At 34.7% G+C, this 22646-nt stretch overlaps 3 protein-coding genes across 3 annotated transcripts in view; all 3 read right to left on the minus strand.

Moving 5' to 3' along the window:
• LOC140991526 (uncharacterized) overlaps positions 1-4241 on the minus strand; it is a 32242-nt gene extending 28001 nt beyond the window's left edge. Inside the window, exons 1-2 of the mRNA XM_073461515.1 lie at positions 3197-4241; positions 542-657 (exon numbers count right to left, since the gene is read on the minus strand). Coding sequence (XP_073317616.1) covers positions 542-657; positions 3197-4029 — 949 coding nt within the window. The 5' untranslated portion in view covers positions 4030-4241. The remainder of the gene's footprint in view (positions 1-541; positions 658-3196) is intronic.
• A 723-nt stretch (positions 4242-4964) lies between these two features.
• Positions 4965-11804, minus strand: LOC140991652 (putative ABC transporter B family member 8). The gene is made up of 9 exons (XM_073461740.1): positions 11443-11804; positions 11282-11336; positions 10851-11029; positions 8849-9306; positions 8159-8699; positions 7617-7796; positions 6244-7530; positions 5617-6032; positions 4965-5529 (listed from the first exon to the last, which is right to left on the minus strand). The coding sequence occupies exons 1-9, from the start codon at positions 11746-11748 to the stop codon at positions 5160-5162; spliced, it is 3792 nt and encodes a 1263-aa protein (XP_073317841.1). The 5' UTR covers positions 11749-11804; the 3' UTR covers positions 4965-5159.
• A 6205-nt stretch (positions 11805-18009) lies between these two features.
• On the minus strand, positions 18010-22316 carry LOC140991653 (chloroplast processing peptidase). The gene is made up of 5 exons (XM_073461741.1): positions 21796-22316; positions 19531-19668; positions 18636-18722; positions 18350-18417; positions 18010-18264 (listed from the first exon to the last, which is right to left on the minus strand). Exons 1-5 carry the CDS (start codon positions 22270-22272, stop codon positions 18129-18131), a joined length of 906 nt encoding a protein of 301 aa, XP_073317842.1. The 5' UTR covers positions 22273-22316; the 3' UTR covers positions 18010-18128.
• Between the last annotated feature and the right edge of the window lie 330 nt (positions 22317-22646).

Here is a 22646-nt window from a genome sequence, read left to right on the forward strand (position 1 = left end):
CACCAGGACAATGTCATTTGCAAAAAACATGAACCAAGGCATCATATCCTGATTATGTCTGGTGAGTTCATCTATGAAAAGTGTAAAAAGATAAGAGTTTAACGTAGATCCTAAATGTAACCCTATCTTTGTAGGAAAGTCTTGAGTTAATCCTTCATAGGTCCTGACTCTTGTCACTACCTCCTTGTACATGTACTTGATGACTTCAATATATTTTATATCTTACTCTTGTGTCTTTTTTACCAAAACCGTCCACATAATTTCTCGCAGCGCTCTGCCATATCCTCCATCGTTGACCTTAAAGGCGCCACATAAAACCAAATTGATTCTCAGTCACCTTATTTTCTTTTCTTAATCTTCTTTCCCAAAGCTTCATCGTATGACTTATTAGCTTAATGCCCCTATATTATATTAGATGCAAAAATCGCCACTTTTGTCATATCAATATCAAATAACATATAATTATTCTCGAACTCAATTTAAAATTGCAGATGGCACCAAGTATGAACTTGTTCAATATTTGTGTTAATAAAAACCTTACCATGGACCAAGAATATGGGGTCATCATGCCTGCTAAAAACATTGACAGAAACCCTTCCTCCACCTCCTCCGGCAAATCCATCACCTCCAGAAGCACATATCATGCCACTTCCTATCCTGTGCCCCAAAAAAAATTACATTACTTTTAGAAATAAAAAAAATTAAGTGTCTCACATCACATGTCTACAAGCTTAAAATTTCAAATAAGGTGGTCTAAGCCATAAAGCTTATGAGTTCGAAATAAAGAGTTTAGCATTTAACGCTAGGGAGAGGGAATACGACATGCATGTTGAAGGATGACTTGAGGATATCATTTATCAAACATCTGCTTGCTTATGCTTTTAGATGAGTAGGTCATTTAACAAAAACTTCTATCATGGCCATCAAAGACACTAAAAAGAGACAGACAATCCCAACCTCAGCAACCGATGCTAGTTTAAGAAGAGAAGCAAATGCTGTTTATCTAGCTAAAGGATCCAGAAATTGGCCAAGTTCTGAACACATCCAAGCTGAATGACAAGCAAAACACTTTTATTCAATAATGTTTCACAACAATAAACAAGAAACCAAATGAAACTATTAAATTACATATTTCAGTCCCATAATCTGCTAAATATTTCTTAAGAAGTCTTAAAACTAATTGTTTTTTCCAAAGTAAACATGGTGTCGATAAAAATTTCGGTGTAAACCTGGTTTAAGTCTTTAGTTAAACCTTTATTCCCTATCTCCACTTCTTAGAGTAAGACGTATGCAATGATAATGTCGAAGGTAAGATTACATGTCAAGGATACAAATAAATTGGCCTGACCTCATTAGGATTAAAATTGATTGGGAGAGGCTTCTTGTGTGTTTCTACAACTCGAGATTTTCTCATTAAAAAGTCTTTTTGACAGATCTCCCTTCAGCAAAAGTAGCAAGAGCAAGCTCCTCGTATGCATGGATATGATCTACACCTAGTTCTCAAAATTCATAGCTCTTTCATACCACATCAGCCTAATAAGTTGCAAATGCACCTTACGTGCTTCATAATGAAAATGAGGTCTACCTTGCTATAAATTTTTCCCACATTTGATCTCTAAGATAATTTTTTTATATATTGAAAACGATAATATTATTAGAATATATTAGAAAAAAGTTACAATAAAACGGATGAGAAATCCTCAAAACACACCGCAAAGAAAAGGAACTACTACTACACTGTCGTCAATAGCATATAAATTTCCAATCTCTAACTAGATCTGAGATAAACAGGTGATTAAACTCTGGCAGCTTAGTCGTCCAAGTCACAACTCTGAATCTGATCTTCTCCCAGACCTCGTCCGGACACTAATGTGTGTGAAAATTCTTTTGTTCCGCTCAAACCAAATCGACCAAAAGATGCAATGAACTACCAAGTACCAAAATCTCTAAGATAATTGAATAGCAACGATGATGAAAAATAAAAATATCCACAACACAACCACAACCATTCTAAGGAAATCTCTAATGCTTTTCACTTCTAAATTAAGTGCAAGATGGATGGACCATGGGTGAATGTTTAGTTAAGGTTCAGAAGAAAAGACAGGCTTGCTTCTTAGTTCTTTCTAGCTCTACTTAGGAATACAAGAAAATCTCTTCTCGTGCATGGTCCTTGCAGTATCCAGTTGAAAGTCTCGGCTGGGTAAGGGGACTTATGACAAGGGATCCACTTTGATTTAGGAGCTACATCAACAGGGATCGTGATATTTCTCCGTCAAATTTTAATCAACCAAAGGATATAGTTAGCACGACTCGAGCATATGGAATTGCTAAAAAGTGAGATTAAGAGTACAACCACCCAACAATGAAAAGACTCTTCAAAAGCCAAGTTCTTCCAAGCATTAGCATTGTATGGATAATTCCACGAACTAAACACTCAATACTCGAAAAGTAATCTAGGTGTTCTACACTTCTAGCTCTTTACAACCGTTTTAGTATTGACTATAAGAAATTAATTTGGTTCCATTAAAATTTATCATTGGTATGAATTGATGAATTGGTTGGATGAATTTCATACATCTCAAGGGTGTCTAAACAATGTATAAACAACATATTCCAGGAAAATCTACTATGTAACCAATTAGACAACTAATATCCTATGTATAATACAGCAAATCCTATATATATTATGCACATGCTAACTATATCCCTCGAGCTGGTACATAGATATCACACATGTCCAACTTGGATAATGAGAATAGACCATTAAGAACTAGATATGCCTTACATTAGCTATTTGATCTACACTCTTAAGAACCTTTATCCTGACAAAATCTCAGCTATCTTTGATCAGTTCCTGTCAAGCTCAAAATGCTTGGTTTGATCATATTGCAATGGATTATTTGCGATCGTACTAGCATAAACAACCAGTTTCTATCATAGTGTAAACACGACATGCAAAATAAATATGAATCACATAAATAATACTATCAAATGCACTTCTCCAAGTTCACATGGATAAAGAGGTGAGCAATCTTTTTTGTTTGTATTCGACTGTACGAGTAATCGGGAGATGAAAATAACTATTGAACTATTCCATGTAAGGCAAGCTAATACAAGCATAAGGAATTGACATGCAAATAACGCAAAAATTCAGATTGATTAGCAAAAAGTTAGGTTGAGTTTGTAGCGGGATTACATTTTCTGTGCCTTGAGATAAATGCTGCCACCCGACCCCCCTCCTCCTTTAATGCCGCCATCCCCTCCTTCAGCCAAAAGCTGACCACGCACTTCAACACATTCCTTTACCTCCATCCTAATCCTCCCACCCCCAATCCCTCCAAAATCCTCCTCCCTTTTCGTGGTCCCGCCCTTACTTCCGTAACTCCATGGCTCATCCAATGACTCCCATGAATAGGCATCCCCACCCCACACATCCTCCGGCAGTTTCTTATTATCCATCACGCAGCTCGCACCCCTTCCTCCATGCCCTCCACCGCCCCCTACTGAATCATCAGGTGTACCGGTAGATGGATCTGGTGGCTCACCCGCCCGTGCCGTAACATTAATCACGGAGCCCCCTAATAAACTCGCATTGCCGGAAACAATGAACACGGAGCCAGCAACAATTTCGGCAAAAGGGTTCAATCTAAATTCACCAGTTATATTAATCACAATAGAACAGCCAAACTTGGGGCACGCTAAACTCACCCCATGGAGAATAAACAAATTACCGCTACCTTCTACGTAAATATCATTCTCAAAATTCAAGGAGTAGCCGAGCTCACATGTGGTATTAAGCGAGCCCACACCCCTCAAATATTCACAGGAGAGGGACGGCGGATGGGGAGGAGGAGACGGCGGCGGAGGAGACGGCGGCGAATAATCTCCCCGGAAGAGTTTGGAGGACGCAGACGCAGAGTCATATTCTATGATTGAAAAATCATCCGGGATCGAAAAAACGAATGAATTCAAGGGAATTAGTGAAATGAAAAGGCAAGAATACACGAAAAGCGAAGATTTGCAGGCCATTGATAATGGGATTCAAAGTTTTTCGAGAAAAATGCGATTCGTACAGATACGCGTATGCGTATTTGTGTTGTTCTCGGTCAATGAAGATGATGCATGTACGTAGATGTGGAAGAAGAAGAGCGTGGGGAAGAGTACAGGTGGAGAGAAGGCGAGGAGTTCGGAGAATACCTCTGCTTTTCATTTTCTATTACCAGTGTGGTGTATATTCTCAGGTTAACGTTATGTTACATTGAAGTTCCTCGTATACATCTTACAATGATGTAAGAATGTCCACAAAAACTAATTCATACTATATCACAAGTTAAATTTTTTTATATATATTTATAATCTAATTTAATTTATATTAAAATTATTTTTTTATTTCAACAAATTAGAGATTGTGAAAAAAATTCATAATAATTTATTTTTATAAGGTGCAAACACTATCTTAAAGTAGTCATTTATAAATTTAGTGGGATATTTCTTTTTATCTAGATAATCTTTTTAATTATATCAAAATATTGGTTGATACAAGCAGCTTTATCGAAATACCAACAATCCAATAGCCTGCTTTTATGATCCACCAAACCCTGAATTAAATATGTTAGCAATACCGTTGGATGAGCATTTGATTTATTTTTTATCGAGCTGAAAACATAAATTATATTTTTTTTAAAAATTCTTCGTTCAGAAAAAATATATGTGTGTGTATATGTTAGCAATACAAGTAGTATTTTATTGTTATCATAACAAATAATAAGTCTCTTGTAAGACGATCTTACAGATCGTGAGTCGGGTCAATCACTTTCATATTTAGGATAATAAGAAATACTTTTGACATGAAAATTAATATTTTTTCATAGGTGACTCAAAATAGATTACATGTTGTATAAAATTGACTCGTGAGACTGTCTCATATATGTTTTTGTGGAAAATAAATATGTCATTAGTCATGGTAATCCCACAAGCAAAGAAAAAATTATTCTCCTTATCTTCCATAATATGAGCATTCAAAAAGCATTTATGTAATGAAATAGATTTCACGGGATTCAAAAACAAGTTTATTACAAAGAAAACTACTTATTATGTTACCGGGAATCATACAAAACTCTTAAAAAGGATATGACACATCTTGGTCCTTAACGCAAGTTTTACTCAGGACGTGGTGCTACACTTTGAATGCTGGCGAGATTGAAGAAGGCACCCTTCTTGTTCTTGAGTTGCTTATAGGTTCCTTTCTCTATTATCTTCCCATCCATGACGAACGCAATCGAATCCAAATTCTTGATCGTATTAAGCCTGTGCGCGACCACAACCGTTGTCCTTCCAACCATGATACGGTCCAATGCTTCTTGCACAACTTGTTCTGATTGAACATCAAGTGCACTAGTTGCTTCATCTAGTAGTAATATAGTTGGATTTCTAACTATGGCTCTCGCAATTGCGATTCGTTGTTTTTGGCCTCCTGATAACTGCAGTCCCCTTTCACCGCAATCGGTTTCATATCCGTTCTTCAATGATCTGCACAGAAACAATCCAGACAAGCAAATATTTTTTTCACAATCTCTAATTTGTTGAAATAAAGTTTTGCAGGAGTTAAATGCTTACGAGATGAACTCGTGGGCATTGGCTGATCTTGCAGCATCCAGAACCTCATTTTCCGAAGCATCAGGCTTTCCAAATACTATGTTATCACGGATGCTGCCTGAATATATGACAGGTTCTTGGCTGACAAGTGCCATGTGCTTTCTGTATGACTCAATGTCCAGAAGCCTTATGTCTGTTCCATCAACTTTCACCGAACCACGATCCACGTCGTAAAATCTCTGTATCAAGGCTATTACTGTCGATTTTCCACAGCCACTCTTCCCTACGAGTCCAATGCTTGATCCCGGTTTCATTTCCAAGCAAAAATCACGCAGTATGGGTGTTTCAGGTCGCCCTGGATATGCAAAATCCACCCTTTTCATCTCTATACCACCAGTCATTTTTTCCAACTTCATTCCTCCACTGCCATCCTCAGCCTAAAAAAATGCAACTGTAAAAATTAATTCAAGAATTCAAGTTAAATGGCGCTTGAACAATGAAAATTTTACCCCTCTCCCATCTTGTTTTTTAGTCTTACTTGCATTATTACAATTGACACATGTAGTTCTTTGTCTAATGCTCCATGGCATCTTAATCAAAACATCTGATATGTATCATATACAACTTTTAGAGTTGAAGATGTCTTACAGAAAAAGAACCAGGAATCAAAGATTTTCGGTCCAAGATTTCGAATATAGATGCTACAGCAGCAGAGCCCTTGGCTAGATCAGAAGTCATGCTTCCAGCTTCAGCAATAACTTTCCCAGTGCTCACCAATATAAAGAATGTTCTGAATACATCCCCAGCTGATATTTCTCCACTGTTGATCAATTTCCCCCCGTACCAAAAATCTAGAGCCCAACTCATAAAAGTTAGACACTGAGCCGACCCTATACCAATTCCTGCTAGCCAAGATTTCTTTTTTGCCTCCTTCCTTGGCTCATCTTGAGCTTCATCGAAAATCTGAAGTACTTTCTCCATACTCCCAAATGAAGTCACAATTCGGTGGTTATATACGGCCTCTGCAGCGATTTGTGTGCTTTGACTCTGTGCCTTGACAAATTTACTTGTCATGGCTGACAGTAAAACTTTTCGAGTGTAAAAGCAGAAGATTGTTAACGGTTGAACTGCAATCATTACAAGTGCAAGCTTCCAAGCAATGATTAGCCCGAATATCATTGCAGTTATTACAGCTGTTGTCGTCTGAATCAAGAGTGAAAGTCTATCCGCAACAAGGGATTTCACCATGGATGCTTCATTGCTCAGTCTCGAACATAATGCTGCACTCGAGTTTTGTTCATCATCGAACCATGCTGTTTCAAACGTCAGCATTTTCTCGAGCATTTTGAGCCTTACCCTCTGAGTCAGGCACTCGCCCATTCTAGCAAAATGGTAATGCTGGCAGAGATTTACCGTGATGGACACGATGCAAAGAGAGCAGAAAATCAGAGCATATCTCTCGATAGAAGCTTGCATTTTAGCATGACTGGTGGCGAAAAAGGCGGAAATCATGCCACCTATGGTTAATGCATAAACAGGTTGTACTGTACCGAAAATGATGGCACAAAGGCTGCCCATAAATCCTTGTTTCCATTCAGGCGAGTTTAAGGAAAGAAGCCTTAAAAAGGATGGTGCGGGGTAAGATGGTGGTGGAGGGGTATTGTCGTCGATTGGAAATGGCGAAGCAAAAAGAGCAGGGCTTGATCTTGATGCGCTTCTCTTACCTGCACTGCTTCTTGATAGCGAAGAAATATTTCTTTCGAGGCTTTGTTCTGAATCCATAGCACTAAATTGCCTTTGAAGTTTCGCCAGTTGTGCATAGTGACCGTTCTTGTCAATAAGATCAGTGTGATTGCCCATCTCTACTATGCATCCATTACTTAAAACTGCAATCAGGTCTGCGTTCCTTATCGTTGTGAGCTTATGGGCAACAACCTGATGACATTTAATAAAAGAGGTCAGTCGACCAATCCTTACATCCTTGATTTAGTAGGGGGGGGGGAATGGAAAAAAGACATTACCAGTGTTGTTCTTCCCATAGAGGCTTCATCTAAGGCATTTTGAACCAGTGTTTCCGATTCGGAGTCGAGTGCACTTGTTGCTTCATCAAGGAGAAGAATTGCAGGATTTCTAATGATGGCTCTAGCAATAGCAATCCGTTGCTTTTGTCCACCCGACAAAAATGCTCCTCTTTCTCCAACCTATACATATATGGTAACCACCGATTATGAGTTTCGCTTGTGATGGAAAGAAATCAGCAAATCTACTTGTTAATCATGTATAAAAAATTAATGAGCTAAAACCTCTTATGTGTTACACATGGTTGTTATCCATCTATAATGAAACTACTCAAAATTAGAATCTGTCAAAAGTCCTAAACACAAATCAAGTATCAAGTTTTCTTTGTTTTTTCACATTAGTAAGTTTATGATCATGCCCAGTTTTTTTCTGTTAACATAAGAACTAAAATATGAAGAGATGTAATATGAAGGTTAGTAACAAAATGATGAAGTGGGGAAGGCTAAAATCATATTCATACCCAAAAATTTCTAAAAAATCTCACCTTAGTTTCATACCCATTTGGAAGCTGCCTAATGAAGTTATGGGCATTAGCTGTCGTTGCTGCTGCCACCACTTCATCCATGGTCGCGTCAAGTTTCCCAAACAAGATATTTTCTTTAACAGATGTCCCAAACAACGCATGTTCTTGGCTTACCAATCCCATTTGTTCTCTTAACCACTTCAACCGAAACGTTCTTATATCCACACCATCAACACGCACAGCACCACCATTAGCATCGTAAAACCTTTGTACCAATGTGATGGCAGTTGATTTTCCACTCCCACTTCCACCAACAAGAGCTACAGTTTTCCCCGCTTCGATTTTAAGGTTAAAGTCCTTAAGTACTATAGTGTCTGGGCGTGAAGGATATGTGAACAGGACATGTTCGAATTCGAGTTCACCTCGTATCTTGTCTAGGACAAGCCCCCTTGTTTCTTCACCGTCGATCTCAGGTATACGGTCGATTCTGTCAAATATTCTAGATGCTGCAACATATGCTTCTGTAAAATACTTCACTTCTGGTATAGCCACCCCCAAGGCTCTGCCGAGCACCATGAATTTCACATTTTAATTTATTGTTCACACAATAATATTGCAAGATATTATGAATGACTGCAGTGTAGGTAACACTAAAAATATTTGAATAGCTACAATAACATATGGTAACGTGAAAAATAAAGGCATACGTACAATCCACCCAAGACAAATGAAAGGCCTGCTGCATAAATTCTTCCTCCACTCTCGCCTTTGTGCATGACCAAACGACTACCATACCAAGCAAGTAAAGCCCATATCGCAAAAGAAAGCCCCGTGCTTCCAATGGCAAGGCCTTTCGCGATTCCTTGCTTGAGTCCGAGCTTTTTCGTGCGATCCAATGTGGATGAATATTTCTGAATAATACTTCTCTCGGCTGTGAATGAATACACAGTCTTGATGGAGCTCAAAGCCTGCCCTACAATGCCATTTGCTTTACTGTATTCCTGGAAGCTCTTATTGGATAAGTGGAGAAGGAATTTTCCGTATAGTATCCCAGGAATTATTAGGAGAAATATTGTGGGAAATGCTACCAAAAACAGTCTCCAAGAGAAATAGGCTGAGAATACAAGTCCTGAGATGAACACTGACATGTTCATCAGAAATATAGGCACCTGCATGTATGGAAATGAATTTGCTGTCGTTTGTGTTTTTCATTCAAGCAAACAAGTCTGAATCCGAAAACACTGAGAGTTTCAATCAACTTGAATTCTTTTTGGCAAAAAATTGGATAATTATGTATAGAAAATTCATATTTTAAAAGTTTATATGATTTAAACATATTGTTTATTCTTGGAAATATGAAGAGACAAAAATCATTTGAGGGACTTTTGCGGCCACATGCACACAAAAGAGAGAAATAAGTAAATAACCCCTATTGCTACACCTTGCTATATATATACCCTATTTGTCACGTATAAGTAGAGATCCCTACAGGAGTGTGAACGGATCGAGACGACTAACAGCTTGTAGAGCCACTTCAAAAATTATTTAATTCCTATTTGAAATTATCTAGTTCGAGCCGTCTCAAATACGTGTGATCCTTTTTACAAACTGAACTCAAGTCTAAATTATTTTGTTTGATGTTCGCGAGCCACTCGTGATATATAATATTGCTTATTTTGCAATGATTCTCTTTTACGTGTCTAATATGGTGCAAATAAATCATATGTTACACACATTAAAATCCATCTAAATAAAATAAACTAGAACGACACTCGGTTTTTCAAAACGAGAGGAAAAAATCATTTCATTTTGCTTAGGTAGATTTTAATATATGTAATATATGTTTTATTATCGTCACATAAGCCACGAAGAAGATCATCGATGTCAAATAAACAATATTCGTTGGATATAGTGATTTCGGGAGAACAAAAAAAACCAAAACAAAAAAGAAATCGAATTATTGAATGAAAATCAAACTTTGATAAGTTATAAGACTAAAATTCAAAATAAACCAACTTACACATGATCAAAATCTTAATTTTCCCGAAAAAAAGTCTACACAAACAAACTTATATACAAGAGTGATTTTAGAATTTTCCCTGCTAATTGCTTATTTTGTTGGTTGCTATATGTAATTAAGTTGCATGAAATGCCATGAAATGATTTGCAGATGCAGGTAGAGAAATTACACTTTCATTTTCCTTTCTTCCAACTATATAATTTTGGCACATCTCAAAATTAACTTTGTGCCCAATATATTATATCATTCTATGTAATATAATCGGTTGATCATATATTAAAATCTGTTTCTTTAAAAGCCGAAGAATTCCTTTCGGGTGCACATTTAACACATTTAAACTTCAGGAAATTCATGGTATAGCATTACCAAAACTAAAAAAAATACAAAAGTTTTAACAAAATAAAAACAATGGATCCCAGACTCAAAATATGGCTAAAGCAAGAAATTTATCTCTTTGATTCTTTTTGCGCATCATTAAACATTCAAAAGCAACATGCAGTTATTTGGTGCAGCATTGGAGATGGCCTTAAGAATGAATTTTAGTCAGACCGATAGGTGTAATGAGAGTAGGACTGTTCCCATAATGGCTAGGATCTATCTCGATTTTGGATTAATCTAAGCCCGACGTGGTTTCGAAAAATGTTGGAGATGTAGACCTAAATAGAAAAAGTAACGCACACATACTATAAGTACCTTTTCACTGAGAACTTCTTGAATAAGAGAAGTATCTTTAGAAATGCTATTGACAATTTCTGAAGTAGTAGCTTCTTGTGAATCGAAAAACCCCACTTCTTGCCTAAGAACAGCTTTCAGATACATGTAACGGATTTTTAAGATCTGCCTTTCACTGGTTTTGCTCCAACAATAGCCTTCTGCAGCAATCATTAATACAAAATAACCAAACTTCAAGATTTTTATATACTGATAAACATTGCTTATATATATTTAATCACTCTTCTTCTATTCAATATTATGTGAAACAAGAATAATAGTAATAAATCAAACTTATTAAACAACTGGATACACACACACACACACACACACAAACAATCGAGGGTTCTATTTGTATATTAAACTTATATATATTGACATATATATCTCATATTAGTTGATGAGAAAATTACCCATGAATGCTACTGCCATCACAACTATCCCCAAGTATACGAAGTATAAACTGCACTGTTAAGAAAAATAAGCAACAAACAAATTAAACCGAAGTTGTGAGTTATATATACGTACGTGTGTGTGTGTTTAATGAAATGAATATATATGAAATCTAGCTAACCTGATCAATCTCCTCCATGAACTGATTCCCATTATTATTCTGATCATCTTTTGATTTACCATAACCCATGCTGTTAAATAGGCGGCTAACGAAAACCAGCAAGCAATTTGTGGACATGCCATCTCCAATGGCTCCGAACGTGCCCAACAACATCAGCAAAACGTCTACCCGGTCGGAGAATCTGAAGATCATAGTCAAGAAACTTCTTCTCTTCTCGTCCTTGGCCATCGCATTCCCTTTCTCTTTCGATATTTCCTTCCGTAGAGAAGACAATGTATCAGTTTCCCTGTTAACAGAAATTAACATGATGGGATTTAGTGTTTATTGGAATAATATAAACCTTTTCTTTTCACCTATGCACTGGAAATAGTCCGATTGTATATATATATATTATAAACTGTAAACATGATATTTAACATAAAGGTGGCCCCAGAAATGGAAACAACGTACGTAGTTCAATTTAACTTTACTAAAAATACAACTTTTGCACTCCTTTTTTAGTGGTTCAACTTTAGTATAATTCATTGCAACGTTTCTCACATCATAAAATCAAATTACTTATCTTTCCTTTGTTAGTTATAGCCCTACCAAACTTTAAGTGGGGTTATATATTAGGCAAAAATAATTTTTTCGATCCACTAATATGTCACATTTTGGATTTTGGTTCTTTAACTATATTTTCAAAGTTTGGTATTGGTGCACTAACTTTGAATTTATTTTGTCGCTGGTAGTCATATTTTGTTAGAATGTTGATGTGATATCGAGAAATGCTAACATGACGTCAGGAATCGCTGATGTAGCACCAAAAATTGCTACATTTATCGATACCACGTCAACAATTGAACCAAAATAGCCAGAATATAAAAGTTAGAGCACCAAAACAGAATTTTGAATATTTAGAGAATCAAAACTCAAAAATATGACAAGTTAATTAGTAGATAAAAATGGAGATAATTTTGGGTAACATCATGGTTAGTATAGGTACAATCATAGTATATGCATATAGTGCTTAGCACGATATCGACCGTCTTGCATATGAACTAATTGTCTTGCTGACATGTTTGATGTCACGTCAGCAATCTGTCGAAATATGACTAAAAACCAACAAAATGCAAAATTATAGAACTAAGACCCGACTTTGACAAGTTAAAATAATAATACAGAAAACAAGACAATAAAGACGACTAAACTGACCATTTACACTTTTTTCAGCCCGTAAGTTCATAGTCATACCCTAACCTTTACAAGTATAAACAACGGGACGGTAGCCTCCACTACCTTCACAGCCAATCCATTATTTGTACGGGTGGGGGGGGGGGGGGGGGGGGGGGGGGGGGACACTCTTTCAATGCATGATATTTCTTTTGTGATTAAGTAGGGTTTCAACAAAGATGAATATGACCCCCTCCACTTTTAGGCGTTTTCTTGCTCTATTATTTTGCTTTTAATTAGTTGGTTATGGCAATTTCAAGCTTGCTTTGGTCACTTTGTCTTTATGAAGATTTTGCGTGCAATCGTATAATATTCTTTCAAGCTAGTAAAGATATGGCATGCACTTACAATTAAGAAAGTTTAATTGGCTTTCCATCAATATATCTTTATATATAATAATATCACTTTGTCCACTTATCTATTTTTTTATATATAACATTACTATTCTGAGGTTTATTAGTGTGTAAACAATTCATGATATATATAGTTTTTGATATGCTGCTCACCAACCGTGCACATCTCTGTGCTCATTAATGAGGTGACGGTCACCTATTAGATGTGATGAAGCATATCAAAATTGTATATCTAATATGTGAGTGTCGCTTCATTGTTTGGCACAGAGGTAGGCACGGATAGTGATAACATAACAAAACTTTCCGTGTGTGTGTGTGTGTGTGTCTACCGTATCCACCAATGAAGTGACACTTATAAAGATATATGAGTGTCATCTCATTGGTTGGTATGGTGATTGGACAACACGTCAAAACTGTACGTATGTGTGTGTATATGTGTGTGTGTAATGTTGTTTAAAACAAGAATATTCTTCTTGCCTGGTGAGTAGTGATAAAACATGACCAATTTTTTTAATAAAGATTCCATCATCATGATCAAAATGAATTTGTTGACATTAATTAATATTTCAGTTAATTATTATCAAACAATATTGGATAGAAAAGTATATATTGTTTATTTTTGAGATAGTTAAGTACATATTAAAGATGAATCAATTTGCATCACGTAGCAGCAGTCAACTAAGGTGTGACCTGATTACCTCCACATCGTTTTAATTCGGACAGGAATTTGAAAAGTAGATGTGGTGGTTTAATTTGGGTGAGAAGTGATGAAGAGGTAGGGATAGTTTAAATTATAATTTTATAAAGGTATTTTTTCGGGTAAGAGATATGAGAGTATATAATTGTAATTTTCATGATCGTATCTTAAAAATTGTGTTAGAATATAATAAATTATCCCCGACCCTTTATAAAATAATGGGTTTATAACATTAATTTCTACATAAAAACTCATGTAGATGGTCTCGCAAGTCAATATTATGATCAGATATTTATTTAGATCATCCATAAAAAAATATTACTTTTTACGTCAAAAGTATTATTTTTATTGTAAATATGATGACGGTTGACCCGTTTCACGAATAAATATCTGTGAGACTGTCTTACAAGATAAATATCTATACAACTCAAATACATATAAATATGACAAAATCAAAACATTTAGTTAATATTAATTATCATAATCTATTTGAATTTTTTTGCTTTAATGGGTCAGTAGCAGATCCCATTATTGATTTGCTTTAAACAGGAGATCTGTAGATTTCGAAGCGTTGGGTCGATCGAGATTTCAATCAACACCACCTTTTGGTGAATTATTGTTCAAATACAGTGACTTAACAAAAAAGACGAATTCAATAAAGAACCCGATAAGGATAAAATCACATTCATTAATTTTTCCCCTTTTTTTTTTGCCTAAGTTAACTCAGCAGAGAACGATATTTTCTATTAAAGTGAAAACATGCATGAATGGCCATTTCTAAATTCCTCACTCGCTAACTCTATATATATATATTTATAGAATTTAGCGACGGTTTATGGTCAAAACCGTCTCAAATTAGCAACGGGTTTCGCTCCATTTAGCGACGGTTTGGATTATATAGGTTTTTCAAAAACCGTCACAAATGGCTAGCGACGGTAACTTTCCAGACGATTTGAAAATCTAGCGACGGAATAAATATAACGGCAAATGAAAGTTTTGTTAAAATAATTATATAATTAAATACATTTTTCATATTATTTTATACTTAAATTAAGATTATAGGATATTGTTTTTTATTTGGTTTGTGAGTTTGGAAAGTAAACTCTCATTTGATTTCTTCTGCTTTTAGTTGTGATTGAGATTATTTTTTAAAGTTTATATTTGATGTTTAAAATTCATATTTCATAAAGAATTTCTCTTAATAAATAGAAGAAATACCCTCCATATCCATTTTAAAATTGAAGATTAGGTTAATTTTAGCAATATATACATTTAGAGTAAAGATTAAAATTATTATTAAAAAAATTACAATTTTAGTCTAATAAATCAATCTATATTTGGTAGATTTAGTGATTTCAGACGAAACAAAGACCAAAAAATATATATAAGTTATTGTATGAAAACCAAACTTTGACAAGTTACCTGACTAACTAAAACACATGACATGACAACTTACATGTCAAGATTTTAACGATAAACTATAGTTGAGAGTACATTTATCTAAAATTCACAATTCAATAGATCTTTTTAACACGAAAATTGAACCAAAACGATTTCTAACCCAAATTATAAAAAGAAAAAAATTAAATTAATCTTGAATACACACCGAAAACAACACATGTAACTGATCAATATATATCGATAAAGAATAAATGTAATTAATTACTCACTGATTTTATTCACTCGGATCGACGTCGCTACTAAGTAATTCCATCAATCGTTCAACTCCTCCTCTCTTATTTTTTGGATGCCCCCTGCGNAAATAAAACTTTGCAAGAGTTCTCTGAGGTGGGCGTTATTATTTAGTGCTAAAAGAATTTCATCGACTTTAAAAATTCTTAGTATAGGATACTACGTGCTAAACATTATTTAAACCCTTTTTTTTATTGTACACGTGCATAAAACTATACTTGCTGCGTAAATACCATGCACCGACCATAAATTATTTTAAAAAATAATTTCTAAAAAATTTGAGCTATTGAATATTATTCCACCATAATAAATAAACTTTATATTATATTATAGGAAACATAGTTTTTTTTTTCTGCTAACTTGTTTAATTTTGGGTTTTGGTTCATTAACTGTTCAAAAATTGGTTTTGATACGCTAACTTTTAATTTTGGTTATTTTGATCTAATTGTTGACGTGGTAGTGAAAAATGCTGACATTACATCAAATATTTCTGACTTGTCATATATCATGTCAGCAATTTGACCAATATAAACGAAAATTGAAAGTTTGTGTATCACAACCAAAGTTTGACAACTTGATAGACTAAAACTCAAAACTGAATAAGGTACTGGCCGGACAAAAAAACATTTCTCATGTATTATATTATATTGTGTGTGCGCTTTAAAATTGAGGAAACATTGGGCTACAAGAACCTGCGAATTCAACTTATAAATGGAATGAATATACAGGGATTTGATCTAGGAAGAGGTGTAAAAAGTAGGTGTAAATTAGGGTGGGTCGGGTTGAATTATGGGTAATTCAAAAATTTTCTCAACTCGAACCCGCATCAACTCGAGAACTATGAACACGAACCTATACCAACCCGCTTAACCCGGCCCACCCGAAAAGTTCTTTTAAAAGATATGATTTTTTAAAAAAATATATATGATTTTTTTAATATGCAAGTAAGCAAACATTATTATTTTATTATTTAACAAAATAATTAAATAAAAAGTAAAAACACATAATTAATATTTTAATCTAAACACATAATAACAAAATATTTCCTAAATATATGATAATTATGTTTTGTGGATTTAAATATTTAAATTTAAGAGTAGAAGTTGTGTAAACTATTAATTACTCCATAAAAGAAGCACACAAAATAAATATTACATGATTAAAATTAATGAGATCAATAACAATTTAAAAAAAATTTCCAAGCATGTCAAAATAAATTTCAATAATTTTTTTCAAAAATAAATATTTGATCAAACATCCTCATTTATGAATAAATTCATAAATTTAAAAGTAACTTGTAGAAAATTTAAAGTATTTTTTAATACAAAAAATAAACAATTGTTTAAAAAATCTGATTCATTTTTGACACCCCTACTAAAAATGCATGATCTCTTATTTATGGTATCATATTAAAATAATATTTTCCCCAAAAGTGAGAATTTTTAAAGATGCATGGCTCAAATGAGATTAGTTTTATAATATGATAAATATTAGTGATAAGAAACAAAACATAATAAATGAATGAGATTTTGATTAATTTATTCTAGCCTCATCCTGGCTAGAGATTATTAATTAGGATTAATTATATATATTGATAAATTAGGCTTGATTTGGTCATTAATCATTATAACTATCGTTAGTGGAAATATTTGTTACTGTTGAAATATCAATGGTGGAGCTGTTGAACTTACATCACAATATATATATATATATATATATATTCCTAAAAGTAGTCAAAAGTTCCGAACATAAAAGCATAGGAATAAAGAGGAGACTAAGAACTAAACTCTCTCTTTAAAATGCATGCAATAAAGTTTAAATAATAATTTTTAAAAAAAATCTAATATTTGAGTTGTGTTACACAACTTAGGGAAGAGAGTATTTGAAAAAAAAATATGTTTTTGTACAATTTATTAAATTTATAGATTATGAAGAAGCAAGGAAAATCAGAAATTAATGATGTTTGAAAATAAAAATGAATAACTAAAAATCAGAATGGGTAGTGTTTGATAAATAAATTATTTTAATACTAATTTTTTGTCATCATTTCAGTAAGAAACACATAAAATTGATTTTTTAAAACCAAAAATCAATTTTTTAGTGATTGGAAACATTGTCTTATAATCTCGTGATCAAAAAGGCATGAGAGTCGACAATCAAATGGTTTTCAAAGATAAAATTATTCGTACTCGACTTAAATTTTTAAGAATATCCAATCAATTTTTATTTCACATCTTTAAAAACAAGAATCAAAATTAGATGAAGATATGAATATATAGTCGGGTGTTAAATTCTTTTGTGATTTGTTATCTCAGGAGGTAATATATTGAACAAAATGAAAATTGTATTTATTCATTACAAGATTAAGGGATCTAGAGGATTTTTGGGTTTTTACGTGTTCGAACTCGTATCTCTTTCAAAGAAATTTGTATTTATTCATTACAAGATTTAAAAGATTAAATATAATTACTCTTGATAAAATCTTTTTAAAAATCAAGGGTCGACCCTTAACCTTAGCCGAGACCTACTATTGACTGGAATCGGACTTGAAACCAGAACTATCAGTTCAATGGATCGGTTCGGCATCAACCGTGGTCGGGTTTACGCAGATGATAAGACCATATAGTAAGCCTTCAAATTAATGATGAAAATCTAAGGTCTCCACATGATACAAAATTTCAACGAATTAGAGAAGGCATAAATGAACAGGCGTGCGAGTGGTCATAGCTTGATCATTGAGCAGCTACGCTCCTATTTTCCAGCTTGTCAATGGCGCAGCCTTCGGCGAGAACAGTGGCACCAAGTCTCGTAGGAGGCCAATATCGAAACACTGATCTCCCGATTATATTCTTTGAAGGAAGCGGTCCCCTACCACACAAATTCTAAACATAACTAACTAGTAACCATATATACAACTAACTGCTATCCAAAATTCACTGAAATCAACTATTACCAGACATGCGAGTCGTAGCTGTTATTTCGATTATCCCCCATCACAAATACCGAGTTTTCCGGTACAAGCTGCACCAAAAAGGCCATTAGAAAACTGATTGAACATTCACCAAGTTGAATAATGATTCCATTATGCTTTGATATTAAAAAAAAAAAAATTATGCCCTTGTGCTTTTTCGATCATTGTTGCTTGTCCATTATTATCATTCATTAAAAGAAAAGAAGGGAGTCGCAGAATTTCATAAACTGCCTGATCTGCACGCCAAAATCGGGAAAACTGAACTCACTATCTTTGTCATTTCATATTTAGGCACTTCAAGAATGTAGTCTTCATTTCTGACTACGCCATTAACAATCAACTTCCCATCATGAACCTGCATAATCAGGAAGTAAAAAACACAGCACACATTCACATTCTTAAAACATTTAGAAGGCAAACAAACTTTATAGTCTTGAAAGTAACAAAACCTTTGAGAAAGAGGAGAAGAAAATATTGGATTGGGAATTTGTTGTACGCAAAAAGGGATGAACTCCCTCAAGATTGGAACAAAAGGGTATGGGATTGACAATTAGAAAAGCCAAAATAAGATGAACAAATATGCAGTCTGGAGCAATAATATAAGAAATTAACGAATCACTAGGTAAATTTGTTTAGAAGTACCAATTAGCTGCTGTAAATAAGACACATGGTAGGATACTTTTCAAAAGAAGAACAAGATTAAGAATCGAATTTCAAAAGCTGAGAGTTGTCAAAGATTTTGAGGCGTTATCCAACATACCTTCTAACTTTGCTTCTATTACAATGACAATGACAATGGCTTATCTTACAAGATGTGAATCTTGTGGAGATCTAATAAACTTCCACAAGATATCTGGGATATTTTACTACAATAATGATGGTGCATTATTCATAAAATCTCCAAAAAAATCAACCAGATAAACCATGTAGTCACGATTTGACTAACTCATTCTCCATTCTCATCTCAAAACGATAAAAATACCAAAAGTAGCATGCTGATTAACTCTCATTGATCCTGAATGGTAGGAAAACAACGAAATGATTTCTTTCCCGTAATATTTTAGATGCGCAGGAGATCATGTCAAACAACAGTTCCAAAGTGTTTTAAGTGAATGGATTTAAGTTACAGGGCAAATGACGCGAGCAAAGTTTTTAAATAGCACCTCCACAATATCACCCTCTTTTGCAACAATCCTCTTAATAAAGACATCTTCATCTGTGTAGCCAACCTCTTGAAGCACCGGAGGGCTCTTGAAAATTACAATATCATTGGTACAAGGCTTCCGAAAATAATATGTGACCTGTAAGTTGAGATAAATGTAAGTATAAAATGGCAGTTTGGTCTGAAGAGGTTGGCTTAGGGATAAAACATCGAGACTTGTACAACACAGTAACTCCATCGCCAATGCAAAACTAGCAATAAAAATCAGGCAATGCTGGATCGAAAATTGTAACCTATTAAAGGCACATGAATTGTGGATAAAAGGTTTTCTTTGATACTCATCCCAAAATCGTTTCATCAAAACAAACATGAGATAACTGTATTCTAAATTAAGAAATACTGAAAAAGGTTTAAGCCTTCTTGCCGATGTATACCTTCATGAACGAACCATGTAAATTTTGTATCGTATTTTTTTCTCTCTTCGATATATATCTTCACATGAACCCACCATAAAAAAATCCGAAATAGACCAAATAATGATCTCCTTAAAAAAAGACCAAATAATGGTACCGAGACTAAAACAATTTAAGAAAAAGCTTCAACCTACTTGATTATCCAGCATGAACTTAAAACCGCACATAGAAAAAGAACCTTCAATTACAAGTTAGGTTTCGAACACCACAAGGGATATGAGTTGATAAGTTTGAAGTTCAAAGAAAATGAGTGATATTTCTCTAAAGTTGGAGAAAATTTGGTCAATATCTGTCTCCGTTTTTTTAATTCATATTCCTATGAAAAAAAAACATATATCAATCACATTATCCTATACCTCAAAAATAAAAATTTTAAAAAATATTTTCATCTCATTTTCATAAATGGCCATATTGTCAAGTTCGATATTTATATTTTTTTGAGTACAACCAACAAAGCGATTTAGTTATCAGAGAATCCTAGAACATTTACAACAAAAGCCTGCAGCTCCCACAGTAATACCGTGATAACATTTCCCCTGCTGGCTACTGCTATCAAGAAAATCCAGCCTCTGGTGCACCAATGAAATTTAAAGAACCTTGTGTCATTTTACCGGGAAACTGGTAGATTATGGAGAAATTCATTTGATATTTGTTAATACCAAAGGTCAAAAAGAAGAACCACTAAATAAACTAATTTCCACGGAAAATTCGGCTATCACATGAGTACAATCCATTTTAAAAATTAAGGATGGATGTCAGAAGTATAATTGTAATAGATTAATAGCGAAGTGGAGTCATCTTGAGTAGTACGAGTGGTAGTTCTAGAAGCCACGAATATAAATCTATCATAAACAAGGTTCTAAAATTCGCTAGGCACTAGTCGGGTGTCAGACCAGCGCCTAGGCACTAGACGCCGCTAATCGGATTCTACAGTACCAAGGACTTTCACACTCACCTGAAACGAAGAGATTGAGATAACGATAAAACCAAAGGAAGTTGCTTGATAAAATTGTATTAGAATCAGTGATGAAAATTCTTCAAATCTGTTTCATGTACTTGAGGTAGCAAAGGCAGATAAATCAAGAAATGCAAGAAACCGAAAGAAAAAAGAGATAGAAGAAAGACATCGCTGCTGCTCCACAAGATGGAAAAAGAAATATTTCCCATTAGGCTTCTCCATTACTTAGGTGTTGCGTTAGATTTAGGGCAGCCTCTTTTCAACTTTTAATTTTTTAATTGGGCTTCAAAATATTAAAACCCCAAACAATTTTTTTCAAAACAAATCAGGCCTATTTAAGGATGTCCAGGCCAGCCCAGGCGTGCCCAGGAGCGCCCAGGCGCTTAGGCTGGCTGCCTAGCACCTTATCGATGCGGTAGGTCGCCGCCTAGCGCCTAGGGCGCATTTTAGAACATTGATCACGAAGTTACACCACCACTAGTCCATATTGCCTAGCATCTCATCATGAACTATGGTTATTTCTTGTCTATGTTCTCCTGGATTACTAAGGATGAACAATAGGCAGGGGAAATCTAAGTTGAAAGCTCTGTAGCTTTCATTCACTCTATACAAAAGGATAAAATCGTGTGCCAAATGGGAAGCACCTCAGACACCAGTTGATAGAAATCAAGTCTTCGTTACTGTTATCACTATACTCAAGTCTTCATGCTTTCAACTGTTTTTCCAACTTGTTTGATTCCCGTATGGTCTAAATTCAGGCCAACATATATATATAAACAAAGACATAAAGCACTAGCAAGAAACGAATGCAAACGAATAAGACTAAAGAAATAACCTTCTCAGCAACAATCCTATCTCCAACGTCAAATGTGGGATACATGGACAAAGATGGGATGTATCTAGGCTCAGCCACAAACGACCTGAAGGCCAACGAAATGGCGAGAGCCGCTAAAACAGTTTTGGCATCGTCAAAGTTGAAATTCAGCCAATCTGGAAGAATCCCACTATCATTCCCCGTTTGCTCGTCATCTCCTCCGCCGCCCCCATCGCCTCCGCCTCCATTACCATCGTTTTGAGTGTCAAAGGCCGCGGTCTCCTTGGTGTCCTGTTTGGACCCGTTACAATGAAGGGTCTGAATCTGGGCTCTTCTATTATGGTTCAAAGACACGAACTTGGCGGGTTTTGAGAGAGAACGTGGACGGGTAAGGTTCGATTCACAAAAATTGGTGGCCGCGGGGGTGGAGAAATGTACTGACGTGAAGATTGGGTTATCAAGAGAAGCGAAGCCAGGGAGGAGCTGTAGACTTACCATTTCAATAATAAATTGCCTCTCTCCTCGAAGACCAACGCTACCGCTTACTTAAATTAGCCACTTTAAATTCTAAATTTTGCATTAGTTTTATGCAAATATGTATTAATTTTTGTAAATAAGTCTAATTTTAATTCATTTAATAAGAATATTGTTCCTAATTTACATGACAGGGCACATGTGCGTACATATTAGGATTCTAAACAAATCGAGTTGGTTCGCGAATTTTTCGAACCGATTCGATAAATATTTAATTCATTCTCGAATTTACGGATTTGAGCCAAACTCAAAAATGTTCAAACATCTTTTCGAACCGAACTCGAACCAAGACTATTTTGTTAGATAATTTGTGAGATTTAATATTTTATTAATATTAT

Source organism: Primulina huaijiensis, chromosome 13 (genome assembly GCF_012295235.1).
Source record: "Primulina huaijiensis isolate GDHJ02 chromosome 13, ASM1229523v2, whole genome shotgun sequence".
In the NCBI taxonomy this organism is placed as follows: domain Eukaryota; kingdom Viridiplantae; phylum Streptophyta; class Magnoliopsida; order Lamiales; family Gesneriaceae; genus Primulina; species Primulina huaijiensis.

What these genes read in the sequence shown, in the direction of transcription:
- LOC140991652 (XM_073461740.1), bottom strand. Translation starts at nt 11,748, where the DNA reads ATGTTAATTTCTGTTAACAGGGAAACTGATACATTGTCTTCTCTACGG. An exon ending in TCATGGAGGAGATTGATCAG is followed by an intron (nt 11,337 to 11,442) that starts GTTAGCTAGATT and finishes TTTTCTTAACAG; the next exon opens with TGCAGTTTATACTTCGTATA. An exon ending in TGATTCCTGGTTCTTTTTCT is followed by an intron (nt 6,033 to 6,243) that starts GTAAGACATCTT and finishes GCATTTTTTTAG; the next exon opens with GCTGAGGATGGCAGTGGAGG.
- LOC140991653 (XM_073461741.1), bottom strand. Translation starts at nt 22,272, where the DNA reads ATGGTAAGTCTACAGCTCCTCCCTGGCTTCGCTTCTCTTGATAACCCA. An exon ending in AATATGAAATGACAAAGATA is followed by an intron (nt 18,418 to 18,635) that starts GTGAGTTCAGTT and finishes TTTTTGGTGCAG; the next exon opens with CTTGTACCGGAAAACTCGGT. An exon ending in AGCTACGACTCGCATGTCTG is followed by an intron (nt 18,265 to 18,349) that starts GTAATAGTTGAT and finishes TTTGTGTGGTAG; the next exon opens with GGGACCGCTTCCTTCAAAGA.